This window comes from Crocodylus siamensis, chromosome 12 (genome assembly GCF_052110815.1).
Source record: "Crocodylus siamensis isolate JL-2025a chromosome 12, ASM5211081v1, whole genome shotgun sequence".
NCBI lineage: Eukaryota > Metazoa > Chordata > Crocodylia > Crocodylidae > Crocodylus > Crocodylus siamensis.
This window is the reverse complement of record NC_143406.1, coordinates 21,048,281-21,067,698: the sequence shown is the minus strand read 5'-3', so window position 1 is coordinate 21,067,698 and position 19,418 is coordinate 21,048,281. Positions and strand designations below refer to the sequence as shown.

Sequence of the window (19,418 nt, the reverse complement as noted above, 5' to 3'; positions counted from 1 at the left end):
TCAACCAGCGTTTTGATGTTTTGACAGAACGATGTTTTGACAGAACAGTGTTTTGTTTCAACTTTTGTTTCGAGTCGAAACAGCTGTTCTGTTTTGTTCCGTCGAAATGTTTTGCCGTTTTGACCCTGTTTCGACGTTTCACCCATAGGATATACTGGGGAAGGTGGAAACAGGCTATAACTTTGTCATTTCTGGACAGATCTGGACGAAACTAGCAGGAATTGTAGCCCCTTATGAGGGCATGATGCATGCCAAGTGTCACAAAGATAGGTGAAGGTGGTTCAGAGAAACTGCACCCCAAAATGTTGAGAGCAAAAACTCACATCACGTGTATGTTAAGCCACAGCAGGGTCAAAACTGCAGGCTTTCTAGCCCCTGCTGAGGCCATGAAACCTGCCAAGTTTCAAGAAGATAAGTACAGGGGTTTGGGGGGAACTGCATCTCAAATTTGTGAAAGCAATGCTCATGTCACATGTATGTGTTAAGCCACAGTGGGGTCAAAACCACAGGGATGGTAGCCCCTGGTGAGGCCACAAAACCTGCCACGTTTCAAGGAGATAAGTGCAGGGGTTTGGAGGAAACTGCACTTCAAGCTGCAGACAAGCAAAACTTGTGACATGGGTGCTCGTGCACCTGTGTCTGTCTTGGGGCACTGGGGGGCGGAGGGGGTGGGGTGGAACTACTGCAGGCCTGGCTCCTAAGCTACTGTGTTGCCAGTTACCAATCAGTCGTGATTCACTCAGGGACCAGTTCAATACACAGTACCTAGCTACTACATAACGACTTAACGGCTATGGATTAACACCTACAAAACCACAGACAGACTAAGGAGAAGAAATAATCAATACAAGACAGAGACAGAGACAGTCAGTTGCACAAGTACCCATGTCACAAGTGTTGTCTGTCAGCAGCTAGAGATGCAGGGCCCCAGAACCCCCCTGCACGGATCTCCTTGACAGCTGGCAGGCTTCGTGGCCGCAGCAGGGGCTAGCATGCCTGCAGTTTTGACACTGCTGTGGCTTAACACATACACATAACACAAGTTTGGCTCTCAAAATATTGGGGTGCAGTTTCTCTGAACCCCCTGCACCTAACTTCTTGAAACATGGCACGCATTATGCCCTCAGAAGGGGCTACCGTTTCTGCAAGTTTTATCCAAATTTGGCCAGAAATGACAAAGTTATAGGCTTTTTTGTCCTTCCCCATTATAGCCTATCAGCGAAACGTTTCAACTCGCCTCATTTCATTTTGAGGCTGTTTCGACCATATCTGTTTTGTTTCGATTTTGCTGTTTTGACCTTGAAACAGGTCAAAACAGCGTCAAAAACAAAACTGGTGGCGAAATTTTGCACAGCCCTACCAGGAGCCAGAGGGTCTTCTGCAATCTGCAGAGGATGGAAAGAGGCAGCAATTCTTGCTTTTAGGATGGGGGTGCAGCCTGGATATACAGGTCTGAGCTTGCAATGGAGTTTTGGGCCTGCACTTTCTCTGTATAAATGGGAGTCCTCAGTGGAAGCTGGAAGGGAAGCCTGGCCACAAACTGTATATTCCTCGCCTGAAGAAGGGCTCTAGTCCCATTTCTCCATTAAGTAGGCTAAGTGGGGTCTGCTGGAGAGCAGCAAATGTTTCCATTGGTACCTGGCCAGGGCAGGCACCTCCATGAGGAAAGCTTGGGGAGGCTAATGTCATTCCTCCCCAAGGCTAGGGTGTGACTTGTGTTTCCTCCAGGACAGGAGGAAGGTTGCAGCTGGTGGGGCCATTTCTAGTAGTGCCAACCTGAGTGTTCAGAAAGTGCAGGGTAGGTCCCAGAATCTGAAGAGTGACTTTAAAATTGCTTCTTTTGAGGATACATTGGGATCTTTGTTTGGGCCTCCTGGTTTCTGAGCACTCAGGAGCACTCCATACCTTGCTCCCAGCTTTGCTATGCCCAGCTTTCCCAGGGGTTTGCACTGTCTGGAGTGGGAGCTGAGCTGTGTCCTTCTCCAAAAGCCCCATGTGATTTAAACAAAACACCATGGCTAAATACAGTCAAAAAGCCCAAGGCTGAACTGATTCAGTTGTCACAAGTTAATCTTTGCAAGTTAGTCTAAGCTGTGTAGATTGAACCAATAAGCAAGTGAACAGACATTTACTTTTGATTCTGGAAATGCAGCCACATGTCTGCAGTGGCCGAGGCCAGAAGCTGGGGCGTGCTGGAACACACCTCCCTACTTGGCTGGACCAGACAGCTTGAGCAAAAGCTAACCCATTCACCTTGCAAGGGGGTTTGTGGGGGAGGTGCAAAGCATCCTGAGATGCTGGAGGACTGTGCGTTAACTTGAATCTGGAGGGATCTGGGACAAAAGTTCAATAAACCAATTTAACATAAATCAGTTAAATCTGAAACTACATCCATTCAGGTTTATCTTAAACTGGGTTTGGCCATTTTGAAAGTGGTTTATGTGCACTGGACTTCTGTTGTGTTTCAGATTTGAACTGGTTTCCAGTCATTTGTGGTTAATATGTAATTTCTGTCCCTCGCCCACGTGTTCCCACCTGAGCTGTCTCCTGTCTGTCTCAACCTGATGCCAGTTTTGTATGTAACACTGTTCAATCCAGGCCACGGAGCTGTGAGGGCCATATAGGCACTATGATTCCTGGTGTGCTGGGCCCAGGAACCAGCCTGCCTGCTACCTCTGGCCTGGCTGAGGCCCCTACTTTCTCTGCTCACCACAGCCAAGCTGAAGACATGCCCTACTGCGACTCTTAGCCCAGGGTTCTTCGCTATGTGGGTGGAGGGGGATCCACAGCTGCCCTCTCTCAAAGCATCCTGGGTCTGCTCAACCTTGAAATAAAGCATATATAAGGAATTGGGACGTTTCCTCACTATGAAAAATTAATTTTTTTTCTTGGTGCTGGTAGGAATATTTGGACATCTTTCAGGACATCTTCCCATGGGCTGCATGCAAAGGTCCTACCATTAAATTCTCTCCGTCTCAGCCCTGCATACCCTCATAGGATGAGGTTGCAGATCCTCTCATCCAGAGGAGAGGAGCACGGATGAGAGGAGGCTGCTGCTGCTGCCGCTGCTGCCTGGGACCAGTGCTGAAGCCAAGTAAGCCCAGTTTTGAAACTTGAAACGTTTCAAAACTTTCTAAACATTTCGAGTGCCCTCGTTTTTTTCAAAGCTCTTTCAAAGTCTTTTGTTTCATTTTGATTTTGCTGTTTCAAGCTCAAAACACATTGAAACAGCTTCAAAACTAAACACCTGGCGAAATTTTGTAAAGCACTTGTATAATCAAGTACTAAAATGTACAGTAAGCAGAGATACTGCACAGTAGCACCAGCAAATGCTTTTAAGTGATGCTAGTATGCAGTAGCATATTAGCACTATTGGTGCTGTGATGCACTGTGTAGTATTATTCGGTTACTGCACAGTTACTGTCTTGAGTAGATGTGCCCACTGTGACCCAAATTGCAGTGGTGTGACAGCAGAAGCAAAGGGACCATGGCTCCAGCCCCACTGCAGCCTGGGCCAGCTTTCACTCATCTCCAGCTACAAATAAAGTCCCTGGTCCACTACCACCCTCAGCAATCCAGGTCTTAGAGCTGCATGCGTCCCATGGCACCATGTTTACTAATACTCCATGAGTTCCAGCCCTGCCAGGCCCTGTTGCTCCCAGACACTACTGAGATAGGACAAACCCTGAACAGCTTGCATTAGGCCTTAGCCATTTACCTTAGAGAACAGTTCTCTGCTTGGGCACCTGCCAGAATCTTGTGGGGAAATGCTACTTGAGCAGGGTTCTGGGGCATAGACATTCCCATTCCCCAGGGCTGGGGCACTGCTGCCATTGAACCTTTCTCCCAGACCTGTCACAGGAGTCCCTCTTCCAAATGCAAGGGTTGTGCTGCCGTAGGCTAAACGGTGCCTGTTTTATTTTCACCAGTGGGAGGTATTTCCAGCAACAGCTGGCTTGGGAAGCCTCAGTCTGCCCAGGACTTTGCCTTTTAGAGTCCCCTAGCCAGGTTCTGAGACCTGGGGACTAAAAAACAGGTCTTGCAGCCACCTGGCCGTTCCCGTACAGCTGCCATATCTGGGGCTCTGATCAGCCAGTAATAAAGAGACACGCATTGTATGGGCCAGGCACCACCCACTCCACTCTGGCCTTATCTGTCCCCTCTCTCCCACTGGCGTTCTCTTTCCAAGCAGCTGACATAGGTGCTTACCTGTTTTCTAGTCCCTTTCACTATGGGCTTCTTTAAGTCCCATCTGGTTTTGGTCCTGCTCCTGTCTCTGGCTTGGGTGGCACCTAGCTGGGGGGAAGACCAGGGCAAGGAGGTAGAGGTGCAGCAGACGGAGGAGGTGAAAGAAGAAGAGGAGGTCATCTCAACTGAGCTTTTGGAAGAAGATGATGTCTTAATACTCCATCAGCACAACTTTGATCGAGCCCTGCATGAGCACAGGCTGCTCCTGGTGAAGTTCTGTAAGTGACACCCTCCCCGCCCCACTCCCATACACACTGGGCCAGCACAGGACTGGGAAGTGGTAGGGTCTTGGTTAATGGAGAATAAATACATATTGTAGAAGTCTGTATCCCAAAGCCATCAGCACTATTGGGTGCAAAGCTGGGCACTAACCAGCCATATGGTTCTCCTTGGCACTGACTAGCCCTGGATATCTTGTATCCCTGAGCAGTGTCCAGCCATCCATACCTAGGTACTTACAGGTCTCATGGTCTGAAGACAGGTATACAGTTCTGGGATTCAGGTCTTTGCATGCCAACAGGCAACTCTAGGTGAGTGAGGTATGGTGGTAATGGCCATTTCAGTCCAGGCACTTTGCCCTGGTAGGTGCAGTTGATGCACCAGGCATCTGTTCTCTGAGTTCCAGGAAGAACAAATGGAAACTTTCCTGGGCATTGGTGCCCTTCAGAAAGTGGCGCAGGTGCTGTTTTTCCAGTGGGAAAGGAGTCTTGTTCTGAGAGGAGATACCAGCTAGTTAAAAATTAATGTGTAGAAAGTGCTGTGCCTGGATCCCAGAAACCCTAACCGCCTGGGTGCCTCTGAGATCCCCTTGCCCTGGGCTTGAGAGCAGATCAGTGTGATCTCCCCTGGTCCTGGGAGATTGCAGTCTCCTTAAGGACTCAGGACCAAATCCTCATGCCCTCTGTCCTAGGCACTGGGAGTAGCTCCTGCCATTTCTTGCTGGGGCTCCACTTCAGTGGCTTGTTCTGTCCCTACAAGGGCCCTTCCTTTGGGTGCAGGACAGGTGGGCAAGGTGGGCACAGGATCTTTCTGTTCTGTGATTTGTCATTGACAGAGGCTGCAGGGCAGAGCGGAGCAGGGCAGGGCTGGAGAGGCAGTGGGTGTAGAGTGAAGTCACCCATGCCTACCTGCACTTCTGCCATGGTCTGGCTTGCCTGTGTAGTCCCAGCAGGCACAGTGCATGCTTGCCTCATGTTCCCAAGGGGGAAAGGCACCATGGACGCGTATTTTAGGCAGCAGGCATTCACAGACAAGGAGGGTTAAGATTTGACAAAATGGGTCACACCCTGCAGCCTGTGGCAGGGCCTGTGGTTCCTTCTAGAGTGGTATAGGTGGCTGGGTGTAGGGTACCATTGGGCACACTCCCATTCTGTTCTGTCCTTCCCTTCCAGGGTGCAGTGCTACTGAGCATTCCCCTCCCATCACAAGCAGGCAAAGTACATACCTGGGAATCCCCCCGAATAACTTCCTGTGTCCTGTATGGGAGAAGGTGCATCATTATCCAAGCAATGACTACTAATGGCACCCAGTAGTGACACCTGTCTAGACAAACTGGAAGTACTGGGGTGCCAGTGCTGTGGGGTGGGAAGGGTCCAGCCTGACTCTCAGAGCCAGGGCTGCAAACACCTTTCCATTTGTGAATAGTACCCCAGAAAGACAGGTCCCCATGGTGCCAAGTCTGGGCAGTGGGGAAGGTGCACAGGAGGGCACAGAAATGAAGGAAGGCTCAGGATGGACCAGGGGGTAGAGGGCAGAGGAGTGTGGTGGTCTCATCACTGCTGTTTCCTGTCTTCACATCTGGTTGCCCTGTCCTTATCCTTGCTCTTGTCCTTGCTCAAGCTGCCTCTGCTGATAGAGAGCTTTGGGGTGGCTGGTAAAGGAGCTTCCTCCTTGCAGTGCCACTTCTGCCCCTCCACATAGCCTGCTGTTTTCTCACAGACGCCCCTTGGTGTGGGCACTGCCAGGCTCTGGCCCCTGAGTACACACAAGCTGCTGGGATCCTGAAGAATGAATCCCTGGACTTGAGACTGGCCAAAGTGGATGCAACAGAGGAAACAGTCCTAAGTGCCGAGTTTGGTGTTACTGGGTACCCTGTGCTGAAGCTCTTCCAAGATGGGAACCGCACTCACCCCACAGACTACACAGGTAATGGCTTGGTACCGGCCAAGGCACACCCTGCTCATCTATGATGGGCCAGCCAGGGACCTCCTCCCCACCACTGCAGTATTTGCTGGGGTGCAGCTGTGCAAAGACTTAAACCCTCCCCCTCAGGCACTGGCAACCAGGGCAGAGGTGCCTCAGTATGGAGCAACAGCGTGCTGGGAGGAGGCATGTCTTTGTGCTGAGATGGGTGCTGAGTAGAGAAAAGGAGAGGTAGTTGTTTACGAGGATGAATGTCAGGGAGAGGGTAGCTCCATGAGCAGGTGGGTGCAAGGATGGGAATAGCTGTGAGTGCCAGGATAGAGGTAATCATGTGAGAAGGTGGGCAGAGGCAAGAGGGTAGCCATGTCAGGAGGTGGACATGGCAGCTGGGGGGGGGTATATGAGGAGAGCAGAAATCTGTGGAAAGGTGGGCACCAGTAGTGGGGTTGACCAAGCGGCAAGCTCAGCATTGAGCTTGGAGTTATCTGTGTTGGAAGGTGTGGGGAGGAGAGGAATAAGTTTATGGGGAGGTGATATGAGGGCAGGGCACTCTTTGAAGAGGCAGGTGTAGGGAAAGGTACCCAGGCAGTCTGTGCTGTGTGCAGGTGCACGGGACTCCCAGGGCATTGTGCTGTGGATGAAGCGGAAGGCTGGTGCCAGTGCCACGCTGCTGCAGGACAAGGATAGCACTGCAGAGCTCATTGACTCCCATGACGTTGTTGTTGTTGGTTTCTTTAAGGTGGGTCTGTTTGCTGATAAGGAGGGAGTGGGACATGGCATTGGCCTGATGGCCCAGAGACAACAGGACCTGCCTCTGACCGGACCCACAAAGCTGTGCCCTGCTATGCTGCTCCAAGACACTAGGCTCCTGCAAGGTTTCAGGATATGAGTACTCTATTTTGTTCTGGGTTGCAAGGAACCAGGGAGGAAAAATCCATCAGTATCTGGGTTGGGCATCATCAGATCATCCAAAGGACAGGTGAGAGCCAGGAGATGGGGCAGAGGAGCAATTGGAAGCAGGTGTGTGACTCCTGGAATTCTGGCCCTGCATCCTGAACAGCATTAGCAATTCCCATTCTCATTGGCAGGGATTCCAGGGAGTTTGCCTACAGCCCTGGCTTGCCAGTGCTCTCCCTCCCCAGGAATCCTGACGGCTTAGCTGGAAGTGAAGGGTGAGGTAACGAGCAGTCTGGCTGTGCAGGTGTCCCTGGGAGCCTCAGTTGCCAGTGCTGCTGTAAAGTGCATACCTATGCTCTGGCTGGATGTCAAGGAAACCTTATTACAGCTGGGGAGCTTGGATTTAGCATGCCTCCAGTTGAGGGGGGCAGGTGGCTCTGGCTGAGGAAGGCCAGATGGTCTTCCCCCTGATGGCTTGACAGATGGGGGTCCTCTCTTCTCACAGAGGTCTGACTGGGAGGTAGCACAACCCCAGTCTGAGAGCAGCAGGACTGTTCTTTCCCTTCTAGGGTATAGCGCTGCTGAGCACTCCCCCCAGCACGAGCAGGAGAAACACATGATTCCAGGCACCCCAGAATAACCTTCTGGGGCAATAGACAGAGAGTGCAGAGCTGCAGTTGGAGGCTCAGGCTGTGAGTAAGGCCTCTGGCCCATCTCACGGTTGTCCTCTCCCCACTGTCCCCGCCCCTCCTTAACTCCTCTGTTAGGAAGACAGCCCTTCACACTTGCTAAGTTCCCCAGTAGGTCTTCATTCAAGCATTGAAAGCCCCCCACATACCCAGCCATGTTCCAGTGCCCTTCTTTCTTCTGCAGTGCCCCTCTTTTCTTGCCCGTGGGACAGGGGGCTGGTGGAGAGCAAGGCACCTCTGGCCTTACTGAAGGGCCAAGACCACTGCTACTTGGACCTTGTCCCTATTACTCTGCATGTGGTGCCCCAGGCATCAGGGGTGTTGTATAGGGTGCACTGGGTGTTGGGACCTTCCTGGGCTTCAACCCATGTTAGAGGAGGGCTGCTTTTCTGAGGAGCCACCACCAGCCTCAGCTATGCCATGTGGGCTATAGGGTGCCTGATTTTTCCAACCCCAGTGCAGTCACTCACAGCCTGTGGGGGTCTTCAGGAATTGCAGGGTGAAGGCGCGCAGGTATTCTATGAAGTTGCCAGTGATATTGTGGACATCACCTTTGGGATTACTGAGAAAGTGGAGCTTTCCCAGAAATATGGCATCACCCAGGACACAGTCTGCCTTTTCAAGAAGGTGAGATATGTAGAGCAGTGTTTCCCAATCAGTGTGCCTCAGCACAAAAGTGTGCCATCAGAAATGAACAGGTGTGCCATGGAATTTTGCCATGGCAATGAACTACAATGAGCTAAAGTAGGTATGAGGATGGGGAATGTCGTAACAGGTGTGCTGCAGAAAATTTTTACTAATGTAAGTGTGCCTTGGGCTGGAAAATGTTGGGAAACACTGAAGTAGAGGAAGCATCATATGGGATGTGCCTCCAGCTTCCTCTCACTGACCCTAACCCTGGCTCAGTTGGCGCTCTAGCACTAGCTGTGTGGCACTCAGAACCAGGACATAAGCATCACCCAGTGGCCATGCAGAGGGAAAGGGTCTGGGGGAATAGGTGCAGCTAATGCCCGAAGGACAGTTTCCCTATGGAGAAGCCCTGCTGGGATGGGATGGGATGGGATGGGATGGCGGTGGGGGTTGGGGATCTGACTAACTTTGACTTTGGAATTTGATTGTAAGATTACAACTTTTCCCTGCTCCTGCCCTTGGTGTGTTGCAGTTTGACGAGAAGCGGACAGATTTCCCACTGGACTCAGAGCAAAGGCTGGACAAGGAGGAGCTTTCCCGCTTCATTGTTGTGCATAGCCTGGAGCTGGTGATGGAATTCACTAGCCAAGTGAGACACCTGCCACGCTGCAGGGAGAGCAGGGACAGCTGTACCCAGAAATCTGTATGCAGATGCTAAGAGGCAGGGCTAGCACAGCAGGGGTGTCTGTGTATGGGGAAGGATGGCAGCCAGGGCTTGAGTCGTCCTGCCACACTGCGTACCACTCCCTGCATGGCAAGGGTGTGCAGAGGATGGACAATGGCAGCTGTGGCACAGTTGAGCAGGGCTGCATGTGCATATGGTGGGGATAGGTAGGCAGGACTCTGGGCAAACGTGGTGCTGTGGGCACTGCTTACTACACAGCAGGGTGGGGGTGAAACTCCAGTAGAAAGGGCACTGCTTCTCTCATGCCCAAGCACAGCAGGGCTTGACTGTCAGGCCTTTCCTGCAGATGTTTCCCAGAGTGCTTGGAGCCTGAGTGCAGTGACCTGTGCTGCACTAACTGACTTGGAGTGATGTGTGGCTGCCATAGTGACTGCCTTACTGGCTGACAAAATACTCCTTCTCTTCTCAGACCTCATCTAAGATATTTGGAGCAAAAATCCTTAACCACCTGCTGTTGTTCATTAACAAGACTGTGGAGTCCCAGCTGGAGATGGTGGGGAATTTCCGAGAAGCAGCAGCTGCTTTCAGGGGCCAAGTAAGCTATGAGTATGGACTGAACTCCGCTTACTGGAGCATCTGATTTCATCACAGCCTTGCCCACCTTGCCTCAGATGGCACCAGTTTCTCCTCACACCAGGGCAGATAGGCAGCATAGTAGGCAGTGCTGTGGGACACCAACTGCACAGCCAGTGTTCTCGCGCTGGAGGCTTGCCTTGTAGAGAGTTGGTTGCTCTCAGCCCCACAACCATTCCCCTTGGTTGTGGGCACTTTCAGTCTTACCACAGGTCCTGTGGGGTGTAGACACTGGGGGCTGTTCGTCTGAGGGCTGGTGTGGATTGCATGATCTGTGTGGGGAATGCTGTCCCACACCTGTATCTGGTCATCCTAGGTTCTCTTTGTGCTCATTGATGTCAATGGGTATGGGGCCAATGTGCTACACTTCTTTGGCCTGAAGAGCCATGATGCTCCCACCCTGCGCTTCATCAACATAGAGACCAACAGGAAGTATCGCATGGCTTCAGAGGACTTCTCGGCTCAGGCTGTGGGCTCCTTCACCCAGGATGTGCTTGATGGCAAAGTCAAGGTTGGGCGCATGCACATTCCCTACCTACAGCAGTGCCTGAGCAGACACCTGCCAAATGTAGGGCATAGCACTTGTTTTTTGAGGCCCAGTCCCACCTCAGGGCCTGGGACATCCTGCCAATGCTCTGTATGATGGCACTGCTAGAGCTACATTGTGCAGGTTGGGAACTCTGGTTGTGAGCTGAAAACCTTATGGCATCCCTAGACTAGAAGGGCTCACCCTGTCAGTCTGAGCTGATTTCTGATGGAATCAATCTGGCTATTGGGATCCTGCCAGTATTAATTGCAGGATAGGGCTGTACTCCTTCCTAGCTCTTTGAATACTTCTCAGTTGCTATACTAGTGCGCTACTATGATATTGTTAACTCTGGGTTACAAAGGGGAATCCAAGCAAGGAAGGGGATATGGGATACATCCCTGCCTGGTGGAATCTTTGCTAGTCATGCAAAGGAGACAGGACTACTGCCTCTCATCCAGGAAACAGCAGGGGAATCATTCTGCCTCTCCCGGAGAACTGGAGGTGCATGATGAGAGCATTGTCTTAAGACTTTGCTGCCTATGGTGTGACCACAAGGCTTTCTCTAGCATGTTGCCCCTGCATCCCCCGTGGGGTGCCAGGGATCTTCTACTCTTTCATTTTTAAAAAGATCAGTAAGTTCCTCCCGACGTCGCATGTGATGGGGCCCTTGAAGGTCAGACTGGGGACACCAGTGTGATGCTGTTTTGCATCTGCAGACAACCTGACTTCGTAGGTGGGAAGCAGGACATCCAACCCCAGTAATGTCATTGGAGTAGCTCTTGAACCTAGTGATGGGACCAAAGCAAATGCTGACCATTCAGTTGGTTTAACTGGGGACACTGGGAAAATGCTGGGAACTTTGAATCTCTACAGGGAGGGCCAGGTAGCAGGAGACCCACAAACATGAGAAAGGGGCAGAAAACTAGAGAGGAGGAAGATAAATGAACAGAGATTGCAGGGGCTCGGCAGGGTCATGTTTTCCAATGGAGTGAGGCAGAGTGACAATATGGTGCGGAGCAAGGCTGTGTGCTAATGCAAGTGCATTTACTCCATGCAGAGCATAGTTTCTCCTTGGTCTTTGTGCAATCCTCCCTGTGTCACCAGTGGGTGCTCTGCTGTTGGTGGGAGGATGGTGTCCTACTCTCATACCAGAGCAATAAAGACAGAAGGCACCAGCCCTCTCCTTAGCATCCCCTTAGCCTAGGCCAGCAGGTATGTGCAGCAATACCTGAAAAAACAGATGCTTCAGGGTTGCCTGCTACAGAATCCTCCCCATCACTGTCAGCTTTTGCCTTCTGGACTAGACTGTTCTTTTGTCTGCAGCCTGTACAGATATGGTACTGCCACTTTCAGGGAAGAGGTTGGTGGATTTTGCTCTCTCAGAAATGTTGCACAGCCTTCTCTTTTATTCATGCACTTCGTGGCCTCTAGCACTTTCAGGGTGACTGTAACAATATGGGAGGTGAAGGGAAACTGTGGGCATGTTTCACATGCGTGTGTGGACTGGAGCCTAGGTTCTGCAGCTGGCTGGCCTTGGGTGCTGCCTGCCCCTGGAGTGCTTGATTTTGCAACAGTACAACACTGTGTGGTGCCTAGCTGTAAAGGTCTACCTTTCCACCTCCTCCCACAGCTTTAGCTTTCCCCTCTCTTTCCACAGCCTCATTTTATGAGTGAGGAAATCCCTGAGGACTGGGATAAGCAGCCAGTTAAAGTCCTTGTGGGCAAAAACTTTGAGAAGGTGGCTTTTGATGAGACCAAGAACGTATTTGTGAAGTTCTGTGAGTATGGCTCTGTGCAATACTGTGGACTTTCTCCCCCATCTCAAGTGCTGCCCTCTGGCCAAGACCCTGTGAGCACATGGGCAGCACTCATTCCCCAAAGCCAGCAAGCAAGAAGAGTTCTTCTTACAAGCTATTTCTTAGAAATGGAGGTGGGGAGCTCAGTAGGCTCCATCCACCCCCACAAGTTGGAGAATCCTGTTGAGGATGTTTCTAGGTTAGGGCTAAATGTGAAAGGCTCCCACCTCTTTCCTGGTGCATTCTTTCAGCCTGAGCCAACATGAGGAGGTCCTTGCTGATCTCCAGTCCAGACCTTCTCTTTCTGAAGTCATTTGCCCTCCTCTATATGCATAGCAGTCCCTCACATTATGGTGATGGTACTGGCCATTAGTGGCAGCTTGTGTGCTGCATTCCCATTGCCAGGTTTCAGTGCTCCCAAGCCCCAGGGGATGCTTTTCTCCATGCCTGGGAATCACTGGTATTTGTGTAGAGGGCAGTCATTGCTGCATGACTGGAACTTTCCCAAGCTCACAGCATTTCAGTCTGAGTGATGGGTGAAGGCTCCCACTTGCCCTGCTCCTCCACATAAGACTTGCTTTCCTGCTTTGCCGGTTTTGTTACCTCATCCTGTCCCTGGGTCTATGCTGGAACTATGTCTCACAACTTCCAGGGCCAGCACCCATCACCCCTGTAGACTCACTCCTGCAGAGGAAATGAATGACTGCTTCTCTGTTCTGCAGATGCTCCTTGGTGTGCACACTGCAAGGCAATGGCACCTGTCTGGGAGGAGCTGGGTGAGAAATATAAGGACTATGAGAACATCATCATTGCCAAGCTGGATGCAACAGCCAATGAGATTGAGAACATCACCATCCATGGCTACCCAACACTGCACTACTTCCCTGCTGGGCCAGATAGGAAGGTGTGAGCTGGAATGGAACAGCACGGAGGCTGCCCACGTGGGAAGGGAAGGGACTGGTCCACCCAGATGGAACATAAAAAAGCTATCTTTGGATATAGGAACTAGGTCACTGCTGGGGTTGTGCTGGATGTTGATGATGAATGACATGTGAGGCAAGGCCCTCAGCTGGCTGCTGTGTGCAGGGTTGGGTCATGCCATTCCCCGCAGAACATTACAGCATGGGGGAAGTGGGGAAGGGTGATGAGAATGAGCAGGAGTTACATAAACTCTTAGCTGTAGAAAGGGGACAGAGTGAATGTGTGACCACAAAGGAGAGACATGTGCAAGGGAGGGGATGTAGTACAATAACGTTTAATTAAGGGATGGGGCAGGAGACCTGGCCTCCCAGTAATCAGGACAAGGGCACATCAGTGGTCTTTGAGGAAAGGGAACAAACTCAGCATAGATTAAAGAAAATGTGGAACTCCTGGCCACAAGAGTCCACTAAAGCCAGGCACTCTGTGGTATTCAAGCAAAGACTGGCTGTGCCCCAGGAGGCAAGAACACCTCAGTAATAAGAGTGCAGGCTTAGGCACCCAGAGCTCTGGAGAAGCCATAAGCCCCCCTGCTTCAGGACATGCAGCACCAGCAGGTCTTGTCCAAGGAGTCTCCCTCAGGCTTTCCTGCTGCAGGGTGTCCTGCCCTGGGGCGCAGCTGGTGCTAGCCATGCTCACTCAGGTGACTGGTCTGATGTACTGGGTGTAGGCAGGTCCTGCAAGAGGGAAGCAGAACAGGAAGCCTGCCTGCCGCACATTTGTGGGTAATCCAATTACTGACATTTCCTGTTTCTTCTCTGTCATGTGCCCTGCCTTCCTGCCTATGCCAGATGATTGAGTACAAGAGTGCCAGAGACCTGAAGACCTTCTCTAAGTTCCTGGAGAATGGGGGCATACTGCCCACAGAGAAGGAGGTGGGTATAGAGTCCCTGTTCTGCAGCCTCATGGCACTGACCCCAGTCCAGTTTAACAAAAGGTGTTGGGATTACTCCCAGTGCCACCAGTAGGATCTCACCCAGGTCCCGCAAGCTTGCTTGGCCTGTGTGGCCCCTTCAGTGGTGCCCTCTTTCATGAGTGAGTGAGCAAGCCCAGTCTTGCATTCATCCTTCCCTCACCAGAGAGAGCAAAGTATGCCCCACATGTCCCTTCCTGTACTAAAGAGAAACTCATACACACATGCCCTGCCCTGCCCCGCCCCATATGATAAGAGTAAGAGGAAGCATGTACCAGGTTCTCATATGCACCTTCCTAGTACGCATGGGCCTTACAGCATCTACCCCGGCCCTATTGGTCTGTCTTCCATTGGGGTGGGGGTTTCCATAGTAATCATTCCACTCTTCTCCAGGTGGTTGAGCCCCCTGAGGATGTAAATGGGACAAGTCCATCAGATGCTACTGAAGCCAGAGATGAATTATAACCCCCCACCTCCACATCCTGCTCATCTGGCTGGGAAAACCACCAGTCCAGTTCACGGCACCTAGAAACAGAGCTTGCCCCATGGGCATGGACTACAGCACTAGGGCTTAACTCACCCCATCACTGTGTCCCCCCAGGCCTGGCCTTTTGTTCTTTGTGCCAAGGGATGGAGTCTGTGGGGAAGATCCTGCTGCATGCTGCCTGGTGCCTCTTTCCCTTTTCAGGCCTAGGCGCAGCAGGTCTGGGGATCAGGTTTCGGGGAGTTGTGCCTCCCTGCATGGTGCTGTTTTCTCCAGTCTCTGCCCCTGCTACATCACTGATGGCGCATGCCTTCCAGCACTGTGAGCCAGACTTGGGCCAGGAATAAGAGGCAAGCAACCTCAGGGAGCTGAGCTTGGCACCCAGACTGGTACTAGTACTCAGAAGACCTGTGCCCTGTGATGCCCATGGGGAATGAGACATTGTTGCCATCCCCAAATGCCCACACAGAGTCATGCCTCCAAAATCATGAGACTAGCTCTAAAATAACACAGATTTAAACAATCAGTGCTGGGTCTCTGTATCAGTCTTCTGATTTGGTTTGTCAGGTCATACTTACACATTTCTCTGTTGCCTGTGGGCTGGAACCTGATGTGGAACCCCAAGCGAAGATGGTCACAGGCTGACTGGACTCCAGTGAGCAGAAGCTGAAGGAAAACATCTGATACACAGCTGGAGATGAAACTGGGGAGTCTGGCAACAGTAGCGGAGAAGCTGGGCAACTTGAGAGCAAGTGGGCTCAGACATTGACAGAGTCCAGGAAGAGGGTGGGACAGACTGGGAACCCCACACTGAACAGTTAAACCATCCAGGGAGGCAGTGCAGCCCAGCCTAACCAGGCACTGCTGGGAGGGAGATGGTTCTGAGCTGAGAGATGATAACAAAGCTCTCTCTGAAGAGTTGGGGAGGGAAGAGAAGGACTTGCAGAGTGTTGCTCTGACAGCTAGAAGGTGCTGTGACCATGAACAGAGGTGGGAAGGCCAGGCCCTGGGCATGAGAGCAAGCATTTGCTGCAGTGGTAGAGGCAACACACAGCTAGCAGGATTGGCTCCAGTGGAATATGGCACCAGCCTGTAGTGCCATCCACAGCTCAGTGGTCTGTGACTTTCCTTCTCCTGGCCTATGGCTCCCTCAGGGAGCTAGAGAAGCAGAGAGGAGTCTTGCAGATAGCTAGCAGCCCTTGAGCTAGTTGAACGGAAGGTGTATTAGTTCCCAGGGTGGGAGGAATGTAGCCTCTAAAGCAGCCTGCCCTTTAGCAGGCTTTGGTGCTGCCTTCTTTTTCTGCAGTGGCTCACGATGTCAGCCTAGACTAGAGGTGGCAGCATAGGCTAGAGCCACAAAGGCACTTATGTGGCTGATAGCTGCCCATTTGAGGCACCTAAACCAGCACTTAGCCCCAACCCCTCCTGCTCCTGCTTAGCTGCTGCCTCCTTGTGGAGGTACTCAAGGGCTCCAGGCCCCTAGATTTTTGTAGCTGGGCCTGATGCAGCTCCAAGCTGTGCTGCACCTTCATCCTGCTGCTTTTTATTGGGTGGGGTTAAACATGGGCCAAAGCACAGTAAGGTGGTGCTGTGTGGAGGGAAGGATTTCCTAGCTTTTTAATCCAGATTTTTTTCCCCCAGTATGCTAAAAAGAGTATTCTGGGGTCACTGCAAAACAGCTTTTATTTATTTATCGGGGGTGGGGGTGGGCAGGCTTTTTGGTTGCTTGTTTGGTTCAGCCGCTGAAGAAGGCAGGCAGACAGGCAGGCAAGCTGAATAGGTAACTGTGTAGTTCTAAAAGACACATCCCAGCAGGAAGAACTCTGTGTCATTCAGCCTATGAGTTAACTGGTTTGCTGAGCAGAATAAAACGTGGTCATGCTGTGGATGGGCATGCACTGCACAGATTGGTACTGTTCCCCAGGAGGCTAATACTGTATTTTTTCACATACCACATGCATTTCTTTGCTGAAAATTAGCTACTGGAAATTGCAGCATGTATATTAAGCCAGGAAGTATATCCAGCAGCTGTGGAGCCCCATGTGCTCACTGCACTACTCTTGTCCCAAAGTGAAATACTACGGGGAAGGGCAAGGGGGACAGGAGGAAGAAGGGAAAGTAACCCTCCATATGTTGGACAGGGGGCATTACAGTAAGCATATGGGAGCTCCCTGGGGAGCTGGCTGGCTGTGGACAACGGCTTCCCAGCAGCTGCCTCTGCAACAGCTTGAGGGTGTTTTGTCAGCACGTACTTGTTACAGGGAGCCAACGTTCTTTGGGTAGATGTGGTATCTTTTTTTAGACCAACTAAATAGTTGGAAAAATTGTGCTTTGTGAGCTTTTGGGCACAAACACCCTGGGGTCGCTGCTGCTGCTGCTACTACAGCTGAGGAATCAAGTGTCCATGGTCAGCTTGCAGCTAGGGGGTTAATGCAGCAGCTACAGGTTGTTGGTCTTCTACTGCAACTGCTGGTATTGCCACTACTGGCCATCATGGTGGCTCCAGCAGGAGCACCTGAGAGGGCAGATGCTATGTTAATCTTGGGCAGGGAAGTTTTTTAGTCAGCAAAAAAGCTTTTTTTCCTTAATTCTGCCTTCTGAAAACTAAGTGTGTGTCCTATTCTGGGGAATGCGGCATGTGTGAGACAACACATACCTCTGACCTGATAAGCACTGGCTGCCAAGGCATAGCTTCCTATATACATGCACAGGACAAGGCAGCCTAGGGAGATGCCTGCAGATGAGCTCACCAAAACCAGCAGCTAGGCCAGACATCAGCTCTTTGCCTTGTAGCCATGTCTGGGGGTCAGCCTTCCACAGACATAGCTGGCAGCAGGACGTTAATACTGCTCAGATTACTGCTAACTGTGCAAACCAGAGCCTGCTAAGAAGCTGATCTGGCCAAGGAGTTGGCTCCTTAGACTCACTCACAGCAGCCAGCGAAGTGAAAGACAAGAGAATCCTGGAGCTCTGCGGGGGGACCGCCCTACTGGGTGCCTTGGTTCTGAGGCAGAAGCATCAACCCTGCTGCAAAAGTCCCATTTCCCATCTGGTCCACATTGCCCCAGTGAGGACCCCCCCCAGCCCTCATCTAGAAGCAACCCATGTACTGAATTCTGCTCCAGGCCCTTCTGTGGACAGGACCTTTGCCCAACTGCTGGGGGAAGTAGATACCTGTGAAGGCCAAGGTCATCCTCCTGTGCCTCCCTGGGTCAACTGTAGGGTTAACAGAGGCCTAGGAACCATGGTATACCCTCTGGGGGCTCCAGTGAGTTCTACTGCTAGCACAGTGGGGGAGGCTGAAGAGGGTGCACAATATTATGGGGGAGGGGTCTATCACAGCTGCCAGAGAGACCAGTCCCCTTGTCCCTCAGGCTCCACACAGTGCCTGGGAAGTGTGCATGTCAGTTGCTTTACGTACCAGAGCAACCAGCAGGGCAGCAGAGGTTGGGGGACTTTGGCCTCAAGTGTGATACTATGTACTATTCAGCACAAAACCAAGGAACAAAGGGAAAATGTTAGTGGCAAGGGATGAGAAGAAGGGAGGGAGCACCTGCTGATTTGTACATCCTATTGCCAAGGCAGTGCCAGAGCTCCAGGGACACTGCACATTTCTAGACAAATTGACATAGGAAAGCAAGGCCCGCTGGGTACCACTTTGTACTCTATAGGACAGAGGCAGACTGCTGTAGCCCTGAGCCTGCTGGAGGGAGTATCAACCCAGGGTGGCCTCAAGCTGTGCATTTTCAAGGAAAATAAAACATATTTTACACAACACAAATGTACTGCTGCTCAGTAAAGAATGTATACAAGGAACTGGCCATGTGTTGGCAGTGCTAGGCAGGAACACAAGCTAGCGTTTACCTGCTCCAAACAGCTCACTTCAAAGCCCAGTGAGCTGGAGAAAAGGCTGCTAAACAAGGCAAGCTGGTACCTGGATGGGCGATGACCCTAGCCATCCTTGCCCTAGGTGGAAGGTGATGCCCACATAGTGCAACAGCTGCTAGTATCGTGCATTCTGAGGCGTGTCTGAGGACAGGCTGCCATGGGGACTGTAGTGAATCTTGGTCCTTTTGCCTTTCCTCCCTACTCCATCTCCAAAGCTCCAGACTCTGAACTCAAGCATCGCCAGGCATTTTCCTGCCCTGGCTGATTTTTTTCATGGACAGTCTTTCAACAGACATTTGGGAGGGGGCCCTCAAGGATACACCAGATGAGATCCCCGGCTAACCCTCAGACAAACAGCAATTATTAGACTGAATGGCTTCCCATACATCAAAGGGAAAGTGTCCAAAGATTGAAGAACATGTGCTTGAAAACTTCAGTACAGGTAACCAGCAGCTCTGTAGGCGGTGAAAAGTTGGATTGGCTATAACTAGTTCTGTGAGCCAGCCTGAGCCAAGGTGGTGAGCCACTCGTAGTTGCAATCTCTGAGTCCAAGTAAAGCACACAGGGCATGTCCTGCACTGAGATATGTTTTTTGAACTCAAACAAAAAAAAAAACTGCATTGTGGACTAGAGAAGCTGCACCCATTTTGCTTGCAACACTGCTGCAAAATCTGGTAGGCTGAATGCCTTTTACTACACTGCCTGACAGGCAGTGTTTGCCTTCTTGATGTGTAATCTGAATGCCAAGGTTGGTCTGCAGCATGCGTCTCATTCAGTTCTGAATGTTCTGTGCTATATTTGCACTGTTTTTATGTTATTGGTATATTTTTGCTGATTGCAAACATTTTTATTTGGAGTGTGTCAAAAGCTTCTTCTAGTGGGTGTACTTGGGGATATTCTTTGGCT

The 19,418-nt window shown here is 51.3% G+C and overlaps 1 protein-coding gene across 1 annotated transcript; it reads left to right on the top strand.

Moving 5' to 3' along the window:
* The first annotated feature begins 6 nt into the window (after positions 1-6).
* On the top strand, positions 7-19,398 carry PDIA2 (protein disulfide isomerase family A member 2). Its single transcript, XM_090024794.1, has 11 exons — positions 7-4,466; positions 6,187-6,393; positions 6,996-7,129; positions 8,466-8,603; positions 9,139-9,255; positions 9,761-9,886; positions 10,241-10,435; positions 12,111-12,231; positions 12,972-13,153; positions 14,019-14,102; positions 14,534-19,398. The coding sequence occupies exons 1-11, from the start codon at positions 4,232-4,234 to the stop codon at positions 14,603-14,605; spliced, it is 1,611 nt and encodes a 536-aa protein (XP_089880920.1). The 5' UTR covers positions 7-4,231; the 3' UTR covers positions 14,606-19,398.
* The last annotated feature ends 20 nt before the right edge of the window (positions 19,399-19,418 follow it).